The following is a 13304-nucleotide window of genomic DNA, read 5'->3' as shown; positions in this document are numbered from 1 at the left end:
TTCAGTTATTTCATACACACAAAGAAAATACAACCTTTGTGTCCCCTTTTTATGTTATAGAGAAGAAGAAGAGAGCGCAAGTTGCAGCCTTGAGGCCAGGGAAAGTGCCCGTGCAGGCAGCCACGAGAAGGAGTGATTGGATGTTGCTGATGTTAAAGCGCAGCCATTGTGTTTGTTTTGTTTGTTTCATAAGGACACTTGAGTTTATGATTTTAATGATTTTTTTTTATTTGTATTTCCAGGTTTACATGGCAGACAGTTGTATTCCTGAATAAAAATACTTGTCACTTGTCAAAAAGAAAGCGAATAACCGTAAAAATGTCAACCTTACTTTAAGCTACTTTTCAATACTATCAGTCAATTTTTAATTAATTTAGGCTAGTACTTTTTTTTTTATTGTTGTTTGTATGGCTTTATAATGAGTTATTTGATTAGCTGCAGCAGTCTTGACAATGTAACTACTGAATGTCAGAGAGAGAGAGACAGAGAGAGAGAGAGAGAGAGAGAGAGACAAAAGACAGAACGAGTGGTAGAGTGAGCCAGACAAAGACAGAGAGAGAGAGAGAGGGAGAGGGAGAGGGAGAGGGAGAGGGAGGGAGGGACGCTGTCATCACGTACAGCCACGGAAGAGAGGAGAGGGGAGGGGGAGTTTAGCCGGTCTCTCTTCCCTCTGCTGCAGCGTCCATGCTGCTGTCCGACGCTCGTCTCGGTGCATCCCGGTCCTTCGCCGGTGTAGCCTGCCTCCGCTGCATCCCTGAATCCCGGGTTAGCAGAACGCCTTGGACCGGATCGGCTCGGTCGTAGCGGTTCACTCCGCCCGGATCCACCGGAACAGACCCCACCATTGCACCCGGCGGGGGGAGGAAGAGGAGAAAGCATCCATAGCAACAAACCGGTTTAACGACATTATTGGTAGGTGCCTCCCTCTCCGTGTACGTGTGTGTGTGTGTTTGAATGGCGCTGTCAGCACAGCTAAGCAGTGTTTGGGCGGATGGATGGATAAAGTCTTATTCGTTTTATCTGATAAAGAGAGAGACAATCAGCCTACAGGGTTTTTATAATAATCTGATGTACAAGCTCATATTGTGTTGCAGGTACATTTAATTTGACAGCAAATCAATGGGGATTTCTTACACTGGCCTTGCAGGGAATTTAATTTCACAAAGCAATGTGGTTACATTTTCTTAACAATACAACCTCTTTTGCATGTTGGATTTGACTGGAATAATGTGCATGCAAAAGCTATGGAAAGCAGAGAAACTGTGCTCGGAAATTTAAACCTAAATTGAATGCAAACCAAGTGTTCGGTTTTCTCTTTCTGCACCAGGAGAGAAATTTCAAGGCTGAATGTGCCGGTTGTTGCACTTATCTATCTTGTCAGTAATTTTCATCTCTTTTTTCCCCCTCCATTAGTGATGGAGGGGTGTTGAGGACGCTGGAAGTGTGACTAGAGACAGACCCCAAAACCAACCGGATTACCAGGACTACAAACCATCGTGCCAGGTCGAAAGTGGGACTGCTGGGACTAAGCGGGCTTGTACCAGGTCCACACAACAGTGTACTGGGTTTAGAGCCAGATCGCTGAGGGGACCGCTGGGTCACTGGGAAGGCAGGAAGGGTCACTGCGAGGGCACGGTAAAACCGTTAAATAGAGAGTACCTCGGATTTTTCAGTTCCGTTGACATGGATAGAGTCCGTCTAATGACATCAAAGTGCCGAAGAGGCCTTTAGCAAGAACTCTGATCTCTCTGGATTGATGCATCAATGAAATACAAGAATCTATGATTCTTCTAGTGCAGAAAGGACTGTGAAGTTCAATAAGGATACCACAGGATTTACAAAAAGCAGTATCTGATCTCCAGAAGGACACTGGGGCTACATCTGCTACCTTTTTACTCGTATTACACCTGGGTTACAGAAACTTAAATTAAACTAAAAGGTACAACTGCAAGGACCAGATACAGGTTACATAAAAAATACCTTTTTTTGGGGGGGCCTACTTGTCTTGATTCTCTTTCAACAGGCCAACTGGACTAGTAGAAGTCTTTAGAAATCGGCACGTTGAACGTCACAGGGACGAAAGCTGAATTTTGAGAATCTAAAATCGCATTTTGAGGACTACAACCAGATTATGGTGTTTATAAATCAAGCTTCTGGTTCTACAGTACTCTTCATGGGATTATAAAAAATATCCTGGTGCTAGAAAAATTATTTGTAGCTACTGGGTCTACAAGCGAGTCGCCAAGCTCAAACCGAAGGTATTAATCGCTGTCACAAGCTAGAAACTAGGTTTATCTTTGTTGGAAGATGAATCTTTTGTAGCACCTGTCTCTGTTGAACGCTATACCGGACCAGTATTCACCATGTCTTTGAGTAAGACCCTCGAGCTGGAGCACTTTGACGAACGCGACAAGGTTCGCCGGGGACGCTCCACCCGCACCAAGAGAGAGGACTCCAGCGCTGGTGGCGGGGGGTCCGGCCCCAGTTCCCGGGGCAGCAGCCTGGTCCCTAGCCCCGCCCACAGCGCCAACTGCAGCTACTACCGGACCCGGACCCTGCAGGCGCTCACCTCGGAGAAACGGGCCAAAAAGGTTCGCTTCTATCGCAACGGAGACCGGTACTTCAAGGGTCTGGTGTACGCCGTTTCCAGCGACCGGTTCCGCTCCCACGATGCGCTGCTAATGGAGCTGACGCGCTCGTTGGCAGATAACCTGCATCTGCCGCAAGGGGTGCGCACAATCTACACTTTAGATGGCAGCAAGAAGATCACCAGTATGGACGAGCTGGTGGAAGGTAGGAGTCTCTCTTTGCTCTGTTTCGGTTACCGTTAACTTACCTCTAGTCTGTATCCTTGCAGTCCCACTTCCGGGATTGCTCCGGTGGCAGGAAATTCCACCGGATGCGTGTATTTAGTCCGTTTCCTTCCGCTTTCTCTTTTCCCTTCCGCTTTCTCTGTGTTGGCGTGTTGGCGTTCTAACCTCCGGTTAGAACGCTATGGTTAACAATGGCTAACTGCTCCTCAGATCTCTGCAGGGTAAATCCAGACAGCTAACTAGACTATCTGTCCAATCTGGTGAAGGACTATGTAATTCTTGTTAAAAGTAAAGCTACTGTCATAGGTTGTTCCCTTTATTACAACTAGGGGTCGACCGATACTGGTTTTTCAAGGCCGATACCGATTATTAGTAGTTAATGAAACCGATAACCGATATTTGGAACAGATATGAATTCACAGTGAAAACGGAAATCTTTAAGTGAAAATCAATATTTTGGAACGTTACAAATTGCAGCACTAAATTGCTTTAGGCAATTATTGAATAAATGAGAAACTTTGACCATAATCCCCAGTAACAGAGGGTCAGATAGTGTGTGTGTGTGTGTGTGTGTGTGTGTGTGTGTGTGTGTGTGTGTGTGGGGGGGGGGGTCAGACTCAGTGGTGAGTGAAACTGAAGCAGAGGGACAGACTCAGAGCTGTAGCTGAGCCAAAGTAGAACACTTTTTTTTTTTAAAGATTATTTTTTGGGGGATTTTAGGCCTTTAATTCCACAGGAATGAAGACATGAATTGGGAGAGAGAGAGAGGGGGGGGGGAATGACATGCAGCAAAGGGCCGCAGGTCGGAGTCAAACCTGGGCCCGCTGCGTCGAGGAGTAAACCTCAATACATGTGCGCCTGCTCTACCAACTGAGCTAACCCGGCCACAGAGCACTTTTTAATTCATGAACTTTATCGGTTATCAGGCAAATAAAATACAGATACAGATAATCTGCAAACTGCCAAAAAATGGCCACGATAATCGGTCTACTAATACTAATTAATATTTTTGGACAAAAAAACCCTGTTTTGTATGACACACACACAAAAAACGATTCCTGGTGTTTAGCTGCCTTCCAGACTTCTACGTTGTCACTCTGCCAAAACTGTCTCTCATAGGAATAAATGGACATAATAGTCTACTTCCACTCAGTGGTAATTGTCCAGGCTAACTGTCACTCCCTCCGTCAATAAATCAATTGATCTGTTCCTCTTTAAACTTCCTCACGGTCTCCTTCCTCTCTGCTCTCGGTCTGTCTCTGTTGGGCAAACACACTTGAATTATTTATTTCCGTGTACATCAACAGCTGAATAATTATAAGAACATAAATACAAACAGTTACTCAATACAGAGACCATCAGGTACATAGTTTTTACTTTACTTTTTCACCTTGTGAGTGAGTTTTCAGGGATTTACATCCACAACAAATCTTACATCCACCATCCGATCAGACTGCGTTTCTTTCCCTCACTGGCATCGTTGGGTTACACTTTTTTAAAGATGAAGTAGGATCCGTTGCCAGACCAGCAGCTGAGTAACATCACTTCTCATCAATATTGATGTGTGTGACTGGTTGTAATGTCCACTAATGAGCGTTAGAGCCAGGAAGCTGTTCAGCCGGAGACATACTAAAAGACAGATGCATCACTCTGAAGCACTTTGTGGAATTAATAACTACAAACAGAGCAGACCGTGACATGGAAAGGGGGAAACTTGTCATTCATGACATTTCTCTGTGCATTGGAGCTGCAAACGGAGGAAAAATAAACTACAAAAAGGCTTGCAGCAGATTGATTAGCTGCTCTGAAAAATCTCTGTTGGACTTCACATTTTCGGGGTGAAGATAGGAACGATTACCACATTTATGGCTTGTGAACAAGTCAAGATGGTAGGGCTGGACAATATATTGATATAATATCCACATCCATATATATGAAGCTAGATATCGTCTTAACCCTCCTGTTGCCCTCGGGTCAAATTTGACCCGTTTTCAAAGTTTCTATGTCAGAAACATGGCTTTCTTTTCAACCAAATTTTCTAAAAATAACACGGATGGTTCCATACGCTAATTGATGATCACTACTTTTATGGTCTACCCTGTGATCATCCATGAACATATATTTCTCTGACCTTAACTATTAGTCGAGATAATTCCTTATTGCTGCTTATTTTACTCAATAATTTCATGTAAATTAGATTTATTCACCATCAATTCCATAAAGAAGTGTAAAGCTAGTGGTAATAAGTTATGAAGTTGGCCAAAAAGATGTGATAATTTATAGGCTAATTTATGCTTAACCGGAGAGCAAGTGCATGGTCGACAGGAAGACAATACGAGGGTTAAATTATGGATATCGTAATATCGTGATATGACACAAGTGTTGTCTGTTTCTGGTTGTAAAGGCTGCGTTACAGTAGAGTGATGTAATGTTTCGAAATTAGACTGTAGCCGTTTTATTATTTTCCTTTACCAACGTGATTATTTATCAAAACTCTCATTGTGTTAATATTTTGTGAAAGCACCAAAAGTGAACCCAAGAATATCGCCGCAATATCGACATTGCTTTATTTGGTCAAAAATATCATGATATTTGAATTTGTTTTCATATTGCCGAGCTCTATAAGATGGTTGTTCAATTGTGAAGTTGGGCGTGTATATAACATTCCAACTTCCATAGAAATTGGGTCCAATTACCTTTGACAACTGACTACACATACACATACACATATATATATATATATATATATATATATATATATATATATATATATATATATACATATATGGTGGATATATGTTTGGTTTATAAAATGTCAGAAAATGGTGAAAAATATGGATCAGTGTTTCCCAAAAAGCCCAAGATGACGTCCTCAAATGTTGCTCAACAGTGTTTTTTGCTCCCAACTGCTCCTTCCAGGCAGCGCTGCGACCGCTGCAGTCAAGGCACCTAACCCTAACCATAACCATAACCAGTGCCTCCCAACGGTGCCTTGTCTCAAACCAATTATAAAAATAGTTGACAACTAATCGATTCATCTTTGCAGCTCTATATATAGATATAGATGTTTTCTGTCAGCAGGATTACAGAAAACTACTAGCCCAATTTTCATTACACATGGTCCAAGGGTGTAGCTTGGGGCCAATTCAATTTTGGAGCGAATCTGGGATTCACGGACAAAATATTTTTCACTTTCGTCAAACATTGCGAGATACAGTTGAGGCCAAAATGATTAGCCCCCCTTATGAAATTAGACAGAACTCTTGATTTCTCCATGGAAATGACCATTAACAAGTGTTTATAGTGTATTTGTTTCCAAAATAAATAAGACAAAATGTCCACTAAGTTTGATTAGGATATTTTATTGATGTATAGAGTTGAAACAAGAAAGGGCAAAAATGAGACGTCCAAAATGATTAGCCCCCTGGCCATTAATAGTCAATAGTGTAGCCTTTCTGAGCCACAACTGACAACAACCTCTTAGAGTAGTTCTTTACTAGGTTGGCACAGGTCTCCTGTTGGCCCATTCTTCCATTGCAAATTGCTCCAGCTGGTCCAATTTGGACCAGCTGGACCATGGACATTCACTTTGAGCACCCGCCACAGATTCTCAATAGGATTGAGGTCTGGGCTCTGTGCGGGCCACTCCAGGACCTTGGTTTTGGTATCCTTCAGGAACTGATGGACCAATTTCCATGTATGCTTTGGGTCATTGTCTTGTTGACAAGACCCAGCGACGACCTAAGGCTAGACTACGAGCAGATTTCTGGATATTATCCCTCAAAATTTCAACATAATATTCTTTTTTTATGATGCCATGCACCCGAACAAGGCTCGCTGTGCCTGAGGCTGCAAAACAGCCCCACAGCATGATGCTCCCACCACCATGTTTAACTGTGGGAACTGTGTTCTTAGGGTTGAAGGCCTCTCCCTTTCTTCGCCAAAAATAAGCAACATCCATGTGCCCAAACGGTTCCAGTTTAGTCTCATCAGACCAAAGGACAGCTTTCCAAAACTCATCTTTTCCTCAGTCTGGCTGTGATGTGCCGCTCTTTGAGTAAAGGGATTCTTCTGGGACGATGGCCCTGAAGCCCAATCACGATGAAGAGCCCTCACAACTGTGAAGAGGCCAGGTCAGCAACAATCTTCTTGGCAGATGTCCGGGGCATTTTGCTGACATCTCTGACTATTTTCCTCTCCAGAGTTCTTGAAATCTTGCGCTTACGACCACGCCCAGATTTGTTTCTTACAGAAATTGTCTCCTTGTACTTGGCAATGATGCAACGTACAACGGTTCTAGACACTGTGAAACGCTTGGAAATGGCAGTATAGCCTTCCCCCTTATCATGAGCCTCCACTATCTTCTTTCTGAGCTCAAGACTGATTTCCTTTGTCTTTGGCATGGTGAATAAAAGTAGTCCCTCTCAATAATGTGTTCAAGTGCCCTGTTCCTTGGAGTCCTTTTATGCTGATTGAATGCTCAGGTGTTGTTTGAAAGCTGATTGGTTAATTAGGTGTGTTTTGAAAGCAAAAATTCACATGGGGGCTAATATTTTTTTTCCCATTTTTTCACTATATTTGATATAAAGCAAGCCTAAAAATGTATTTTATATTCCAAAATGTACCAAAAGCTACTAAATAGCACTGGTGAATGTTTGATTATATCAAGTTTTATCAATGCTGCAAACATTGGGAAGATTTTTAGGAAAATGCTCCATAATTCCTTGGGGGCTAATCATTTTGGCCTCAACTGTAGGGCATTTGTGCTGCATTCATGTGCTGTCGAAATAATGAGAAAAATGAGTTCCTGTCCTATGTTTTGTGGTTAGTCAGCGAGGTATTTGAATAATCCAGAGCAGTCATGTCCAGCTGCTTTGAATAGCAAAGTGAAAGTAAAGCACATGGAGAGACAAGGTCGCACGCACGCGCACATACACACACACACCCCCCCGGCAGAGTCCCACCCCCGGCAGAGTGTGTGTGTGAATATGATTTAGGGATAAAAGAGAGAAAGGTGTGTATATGAGGGTTACAGAGGCTGACAAGTAAGTGTTAGAAAAAAGGAGGAAAGATAGCGAGCTCTGCCGGCAGTTATCTACAGAGAGGTAGAGAGAGGTTCAGTAGCACTAGGAGAGAGAGAAGGTGAGCCATTTTTAACCATATAAGGTAAAACGGGAGAGTGGCTGCGGGCTACTGTACACGTGATTGGCTGCAACCTGCCGGAGAGAATAAAGGATTTATAATTTCAATACAAAATGTTTAATTTATTAAAGCATCACTCACAGAAGATGCATTATTGGGCTATAAAGATGTTTTTTTAAATCAGGTTCAACTGACTGTTTGCTAAACCTCTTCCTGTGTAGTTCTGATTAAAGATTCCTCCACATGCTGACGCGCTGTGTATTAGGAATAAAAACGTGTATTTGCATTTAGACGTTTAGATGGTGTTTTTTGCCTTTATAAATGAAAACAGAAAACACAAGTGTAAAGAACTGATTAAACTGTGTTTATCTGCTCTAACATAAGCTGCAAATATTACTAGAAATGCAAGTATTGATCGGCTGGTGATCGGAATCGGCCTAGAAAATTGAAATCGGTGCATCTCTAAATATTAGCGTACTAGCTCACTATCGAAAAATGCCTCGTCATTCATTACCAAAGTTGAAAACCTAAAGAGTAAATCTCATCAGCGTTAGTGAGCCAATAAGCATGCAGCATGCCAAGATCTACATGAAATAATGTTTGTGATTGGCTGGAAAACCTCTGCGTTACGCACAGAGACGGGGCCCACGCGTGTGTGTTGTATTTTAAAAGACTTGACTGCAGTGTGCGTCGCATAAGTGGGAGAAAAAAAGATTTACATAAATATATATATATATATATATATATATATATATATATAGCCTATGAAATAAATCCTGAAATAAACGAGGAAATAAATAAATAAATAGTAAATATATAAATGAGTCAATATAGTTAAATAAACAGGTTTTTATTTCAAAAAAGATCTTTTTAAACGGACTACATTTGTTTATTTCCGGGGACTTTTATTTCCTAATTTATTTAGCTTTTTTTTTTAATTGTATATAATAAGCTTAGTGTTCATGGCAGCCATTAGTAAACTTCACTACGCCGTAAACATCACGTTGTAGAGACATTTGATACTTCCTGCAGACAAATCCTAAAATGAGTTGCCTTTATTTTTGTGTCAATTATTTTATAGGCCATTTTTATTACTTAATGCCAGACCCTCAATCTTTCGGATTTGGGTCTGGATTTCCAGGCTAAATAAAAGTAGGGACCAATTTAAAACAAGACCAATTTTACCAATTTAAAAAAATCATATTTTTTTAATTCAATGGCCAAAAAAAGGCATTTTTAAGTTAATTAGTTTAACCCTCTGTGTTGTCCTCTCTCTGCTCAGGCGAGTGCTACGTTTGTGCCTCCAACGAGCCTTACCGAAAGGTCGACTACTCCAAGATCTCCGTCCCGAGCTGGAAGCCAGGCGCCGGCGCCAGGGCGGGAGCTACGACCTCCAGTCGACCCGCCACGGCGTCCACGGGGGTGTCAGCGAGCACCGTGGCCGCCAGCTCCTCTAAAGATCGTCCCGAAGGCCGCGAGGGCCGGGAAGGCCGGGAGAGCAAAGACTTCATCAAGCCCAAGCTGGTGACGGTGATCCGCAGCGGCGTGAAGCCTCGCAAGGCGGTGAGGATCCTGCTGAACAAGAAGACGGCGCACTCCTTCGACCAGGTGCTGGCCGACATCACGGAGGCCATCAAGCTGGACTCCGGCGCCGTGAAGAGGCTGTACACGCTGGATGGGAAACAGGTGAGAGGATGTTTGTTTTTGATGGTGTAACTCTTTTGTAACGAGTAAGGCCGGGTACGGAATTGGAGGGCTGCACGATATGAGGAAAATATGCGATTCTTTTGACTGATATTGCGATACGATTCACGATATTGGAGGGAATGATCATTTTTGGATAATTATTCTCATTTTCAATGAAAAGAAAACATTCTTTTTAAAGAATTTTGTGTGATTTATGCGAGAATCTATACAAAACAAAGATTTTTTCATTAGTCTGTAGGATATGATGTGTAGGATGGACCATCTCTGCAGCACCGAATGGTTTGACACATATTTTGCCTTTAACAAATATTGCCTCGCGATTTGGATATTGCACTAGTTCATATTGCGATTTTGATAAAATTGCGATTAATTGTGCAGCCCGACTGAATTCAATATTTTTTAGGCACCGACCGAGTTGCCCTTAAAATATCGAGTATTGAAAAATGCCTCGTCATTCAATAACCCAGTTTCAATACCTAAGAAGTAAATCTCATCAGAGTCAGTGAGCCAATAAGCACGCAGCGTGCTTCTACCGAGATCTAATAATGTCTGTGATTGGCTGTCTCACGTTACATGCAGGAAAAACTCTACATTACGCACAGAGACGGGGCTTGCGTAGAAGGAGCCCAATTTTCCCACATTTCAAAGAAATTTTTTTCCACTGAAAATTGGGCCCTATGTTCCTAGGGTTAGGGGATAAAATGTGATACAAATTTATGAAAAAGGAAATGTGGGAACAAAGGGTCTAATTTTGGAAAAAAATCCTTAGAAATGTGGGAACGTAAATACAAAGATTTGTGCCGTCATAATGTAATGTTGTAATTTGTTTCATGAAATCGCTATAGAAAAAAGTAGTATCGTTATCAAAGATTTTGTATGATGCCCAGCCCTAGTTATGAGATACTCGGCTGCTTCTGTGGACAAAATGTTTGTTTAGACATCAGGTTTTGGTGCCGTTCAACAAATCCAGCGACTAAATGGTGCAAGTGCTCCTCCGTTGGTCCCATTTCCAGAGTTGGGAAGTTGTTGTCGATTTGATTTTACGTACAAACATTTGCCATAGCACAACAATATTAATATCTGTAAAATATTGATCTAATTATTGTGATATCATCCCTGAACCGAGACCTAGAATCAGACAACACAGGCTGAGCGAAAGTAGAAAAAAAAAATCAAATTACAGCACTTTATTAGAAAGTTTCTGCTGAATTGTGTTGAATACCAGGATTGGTTATGAATAAAAAGAGCGTCTTTAAGATGCACCTATCAGTTTGAAGTGTTGGGACAGTGAGTTCAGTCTCTTTTGAAGCTTAATATTTGGTACTTTCAGTGAAATGTGTCTGTTCAAAGCCGTGGAACTTTCGACAGTCAGCTCAAGTAAATTTGTATGACTTTGAATATGCTCTGATCCTCCTTTGTGCACCTCATATTGAGTTAAGGATTGTGGATTACAACGTTCACTGGCACGGCTATTTTTAACACAGACACACACACACACACACACACACACACACACACACACACACACGCTTTGAAGTTACAGATAAGGCTGTCGGCTGTGACACAATGGCAGCGGAGAGCTGAAGAAAAGCAGAGCCAGCAGGGAGCTTGTCGGGGCGTCGGTGTGACTGAATGAAGGTTGTCGCAGCGAACGCAGCTCAGATTTAAAACACACATCAGCGTCAGACCCACAAACACACAACAGACTGCACACAATAACCACAGTCCTGTTTGCACTTGCTCAGACGTTGCTGCAGCATCGGCCTCGAGGAAATGAAAGCACTACGCTGCCTTCAAAGTAAAAGCATCCGTTACATTATAACTCTTGAGCGTTCTTTTTAAATGTTGAAGTTACACAAGTAAGACATACAAACGCCACAGAAAATACAAGAACAGACTACAAAAACAACATTAAACAATTGCTAAGATTTATAGAGTTAGGTGCAAAAAGGACAACCCAAAATAACAAGATTGAAGGATGCTTTTGGTGGATTTCAGAAGCTTCTGTGTATCGGAGTTTAACAGCCGAGAAGCATTAGCATACTTGCTATATTAAAAGAATTGGTTATACTTTACTTGAAGGTGTCTACATAAGAGTGACATGACAGTGTCATGAACACATGACACTGTTAGAACCCTAACTCTAACCCTAACTTGTCATGACAAAAACCGAATGACAATGTTATGTCAGAAACGTTTATGACTGTTTTGCTGTTTATGACACGTTCATGATAGTGTCCTGTCACTCTTATGTAGATACCCTCACGTAAAGTGTAACCAAAGAATTAGAGCAGGCTTATCTATCAATTTTTGTTCAAGATTATCATCAAACAGATGTCTGTACATTTTAGTCCATATATTTAGCAAAATCCTGCACATCCTGTTAGTGTGTTTTGTACAAATTCAAAAGTCCTATCGTCATATTTGTATAGCAGTCACCTTTTTAACAAACTGAAAATACACATAGACATCCCACTGCGGTCAGGTCAAACCCAACTTTTAGGAAATCAGAGCTGATGCAATTAGTAGTCATTTCACAGAAAATTAATTAACATTTATGTTGATGATCAACTGATGGTTTAAGTATTTTTTTTTTGAAGCATAATACCCCGTTTAAACTGAGACATTTCCCTTCGTTTGTGCCCTTCGTTTACACGCAAACAGAGAATTCGCCTCTGAAAAAGATTCTTTCTAAAAACTCCTGTTTAGGCAGCCGAGGAAGTGAGGAAGTGATTGGTTGCTGTTGTTGCTATTTTCGGGATTCTGATTGGCTAACGTGGGCTTGAGCTTCTCGTTACAACGCCACCTGCAGGTTTGGCGTGCTCTTGACGACATTGACGGCATATATATATATATATATATATATATATATATATACACACGGATACATGTAAACAAACACTTGTCCGCCAGCCACGTGTAAACGTAGCATAAATGCCAGAAATTCTAAGACAAAACAAACAATTTGAAGACATCAAGTTGAGCTTTTGGGAAATTGTGATTTGGGTATTTTTTTTATCAATAATGAAAGCAATCGTTAGTTGCAGCCCTATTGGGATTTTCATGTATGAATATGTCATCTTTCAACCGGACAGCCATGAAACTTTTATAAACCGTCAGCTGTTTAATATTGACTTGTTGTTAGTTAGTTTATAATCCTATTTTGAAGGACAGACAGAACCGTGAACAGGAAACGCTGAAATACTGATAAGTTTACTCAAAATGAAAGCTTTTATTTTGAAGGCAGTGTGTCATAATGAAGGCTTTTATTCTCTGTCTGCATCAGACGGCTTACAGACTCAGTCAGTCTGAATGAAACAGAGAGAGAGAGTGTGTGTGTGTGTGTGTGTGTGTGTGTGTGTGTGTGTGTGTGTGTGTGTGTGTGTGTGTGTGTGTGTGTGTGTGTGTGTGTGTGTGTGTTTGACCCGTCGTCCTTTCAGTTTGTGCAGCCACTTCGAGCAGCAGGACAGAAACCCCATCTCACACACACACACACACACACACACACACACACACACACACACACACACACACACACACACACACACACACACACACACACACACACACACACACAGAGAAGTGTGGTCACCATGGTAACCAGCCATCCAGTAACAACCTCGTCCTTGCTCCACACAGAGA

At 41.7% G+C, this 13304-nt stretch overlaps 2 protein-coding genes across 2 annotated transcripts in view; one reads left to right on the top strand and one right to left on the bottom strand.

The window, feature by feature from the left end:
• LOC120572171 overlaps window positions 1–13304 on the bottom strand; it is a 284405-nt gene that overhangs the window by 96096 nt on the left and 175005 nt on the right. The window lies entirely within an intron of this gene.
• LOC120572162 (serine/threonine-protein kinase DCLK2-like) overlaps window positions 631–13304 on the top strand; it is a 24710-nt gene continuing 12036 nt past the window's right edge. Inside the window, exons 1-3 of the mRNA XM_039821334.1 lie at window positions 631–912; window positions 1414–2793; window positions 9238–9641. Of these exons, the coding sequence (XP_039677268.1) occupies window positions 2364–2793; window positions 9238–9641 (834 nt within the window). The 5' untranslated portion in view covers window positions 631–912; window positions 1414–2363. The remainder of the gene's footprint in view (window positions 913–1413; window positions 2794–9237; window positions 9642–13304) is intronic.

The sequence above is a fragment of the Perca fluviatilis genome, chromosome 14 (assembly GCF_010015445.1).
Source record: "Perca fluviatilis chromosome 14, GENO_Pfluv_1.0, whole genome shotgun sequence".
Classification (NCBI taxonomy): Eukaryota; Metazoa; Chordata; class Actinopteri; order Perciformes; family Percidae; genus Perca; species Perca fluviatilis.
The sequence above is the reverse complement of the archived record's forward strand: the minus strand, read 5'-3'. Positions and strand labels throughout refer to the sequence as shown.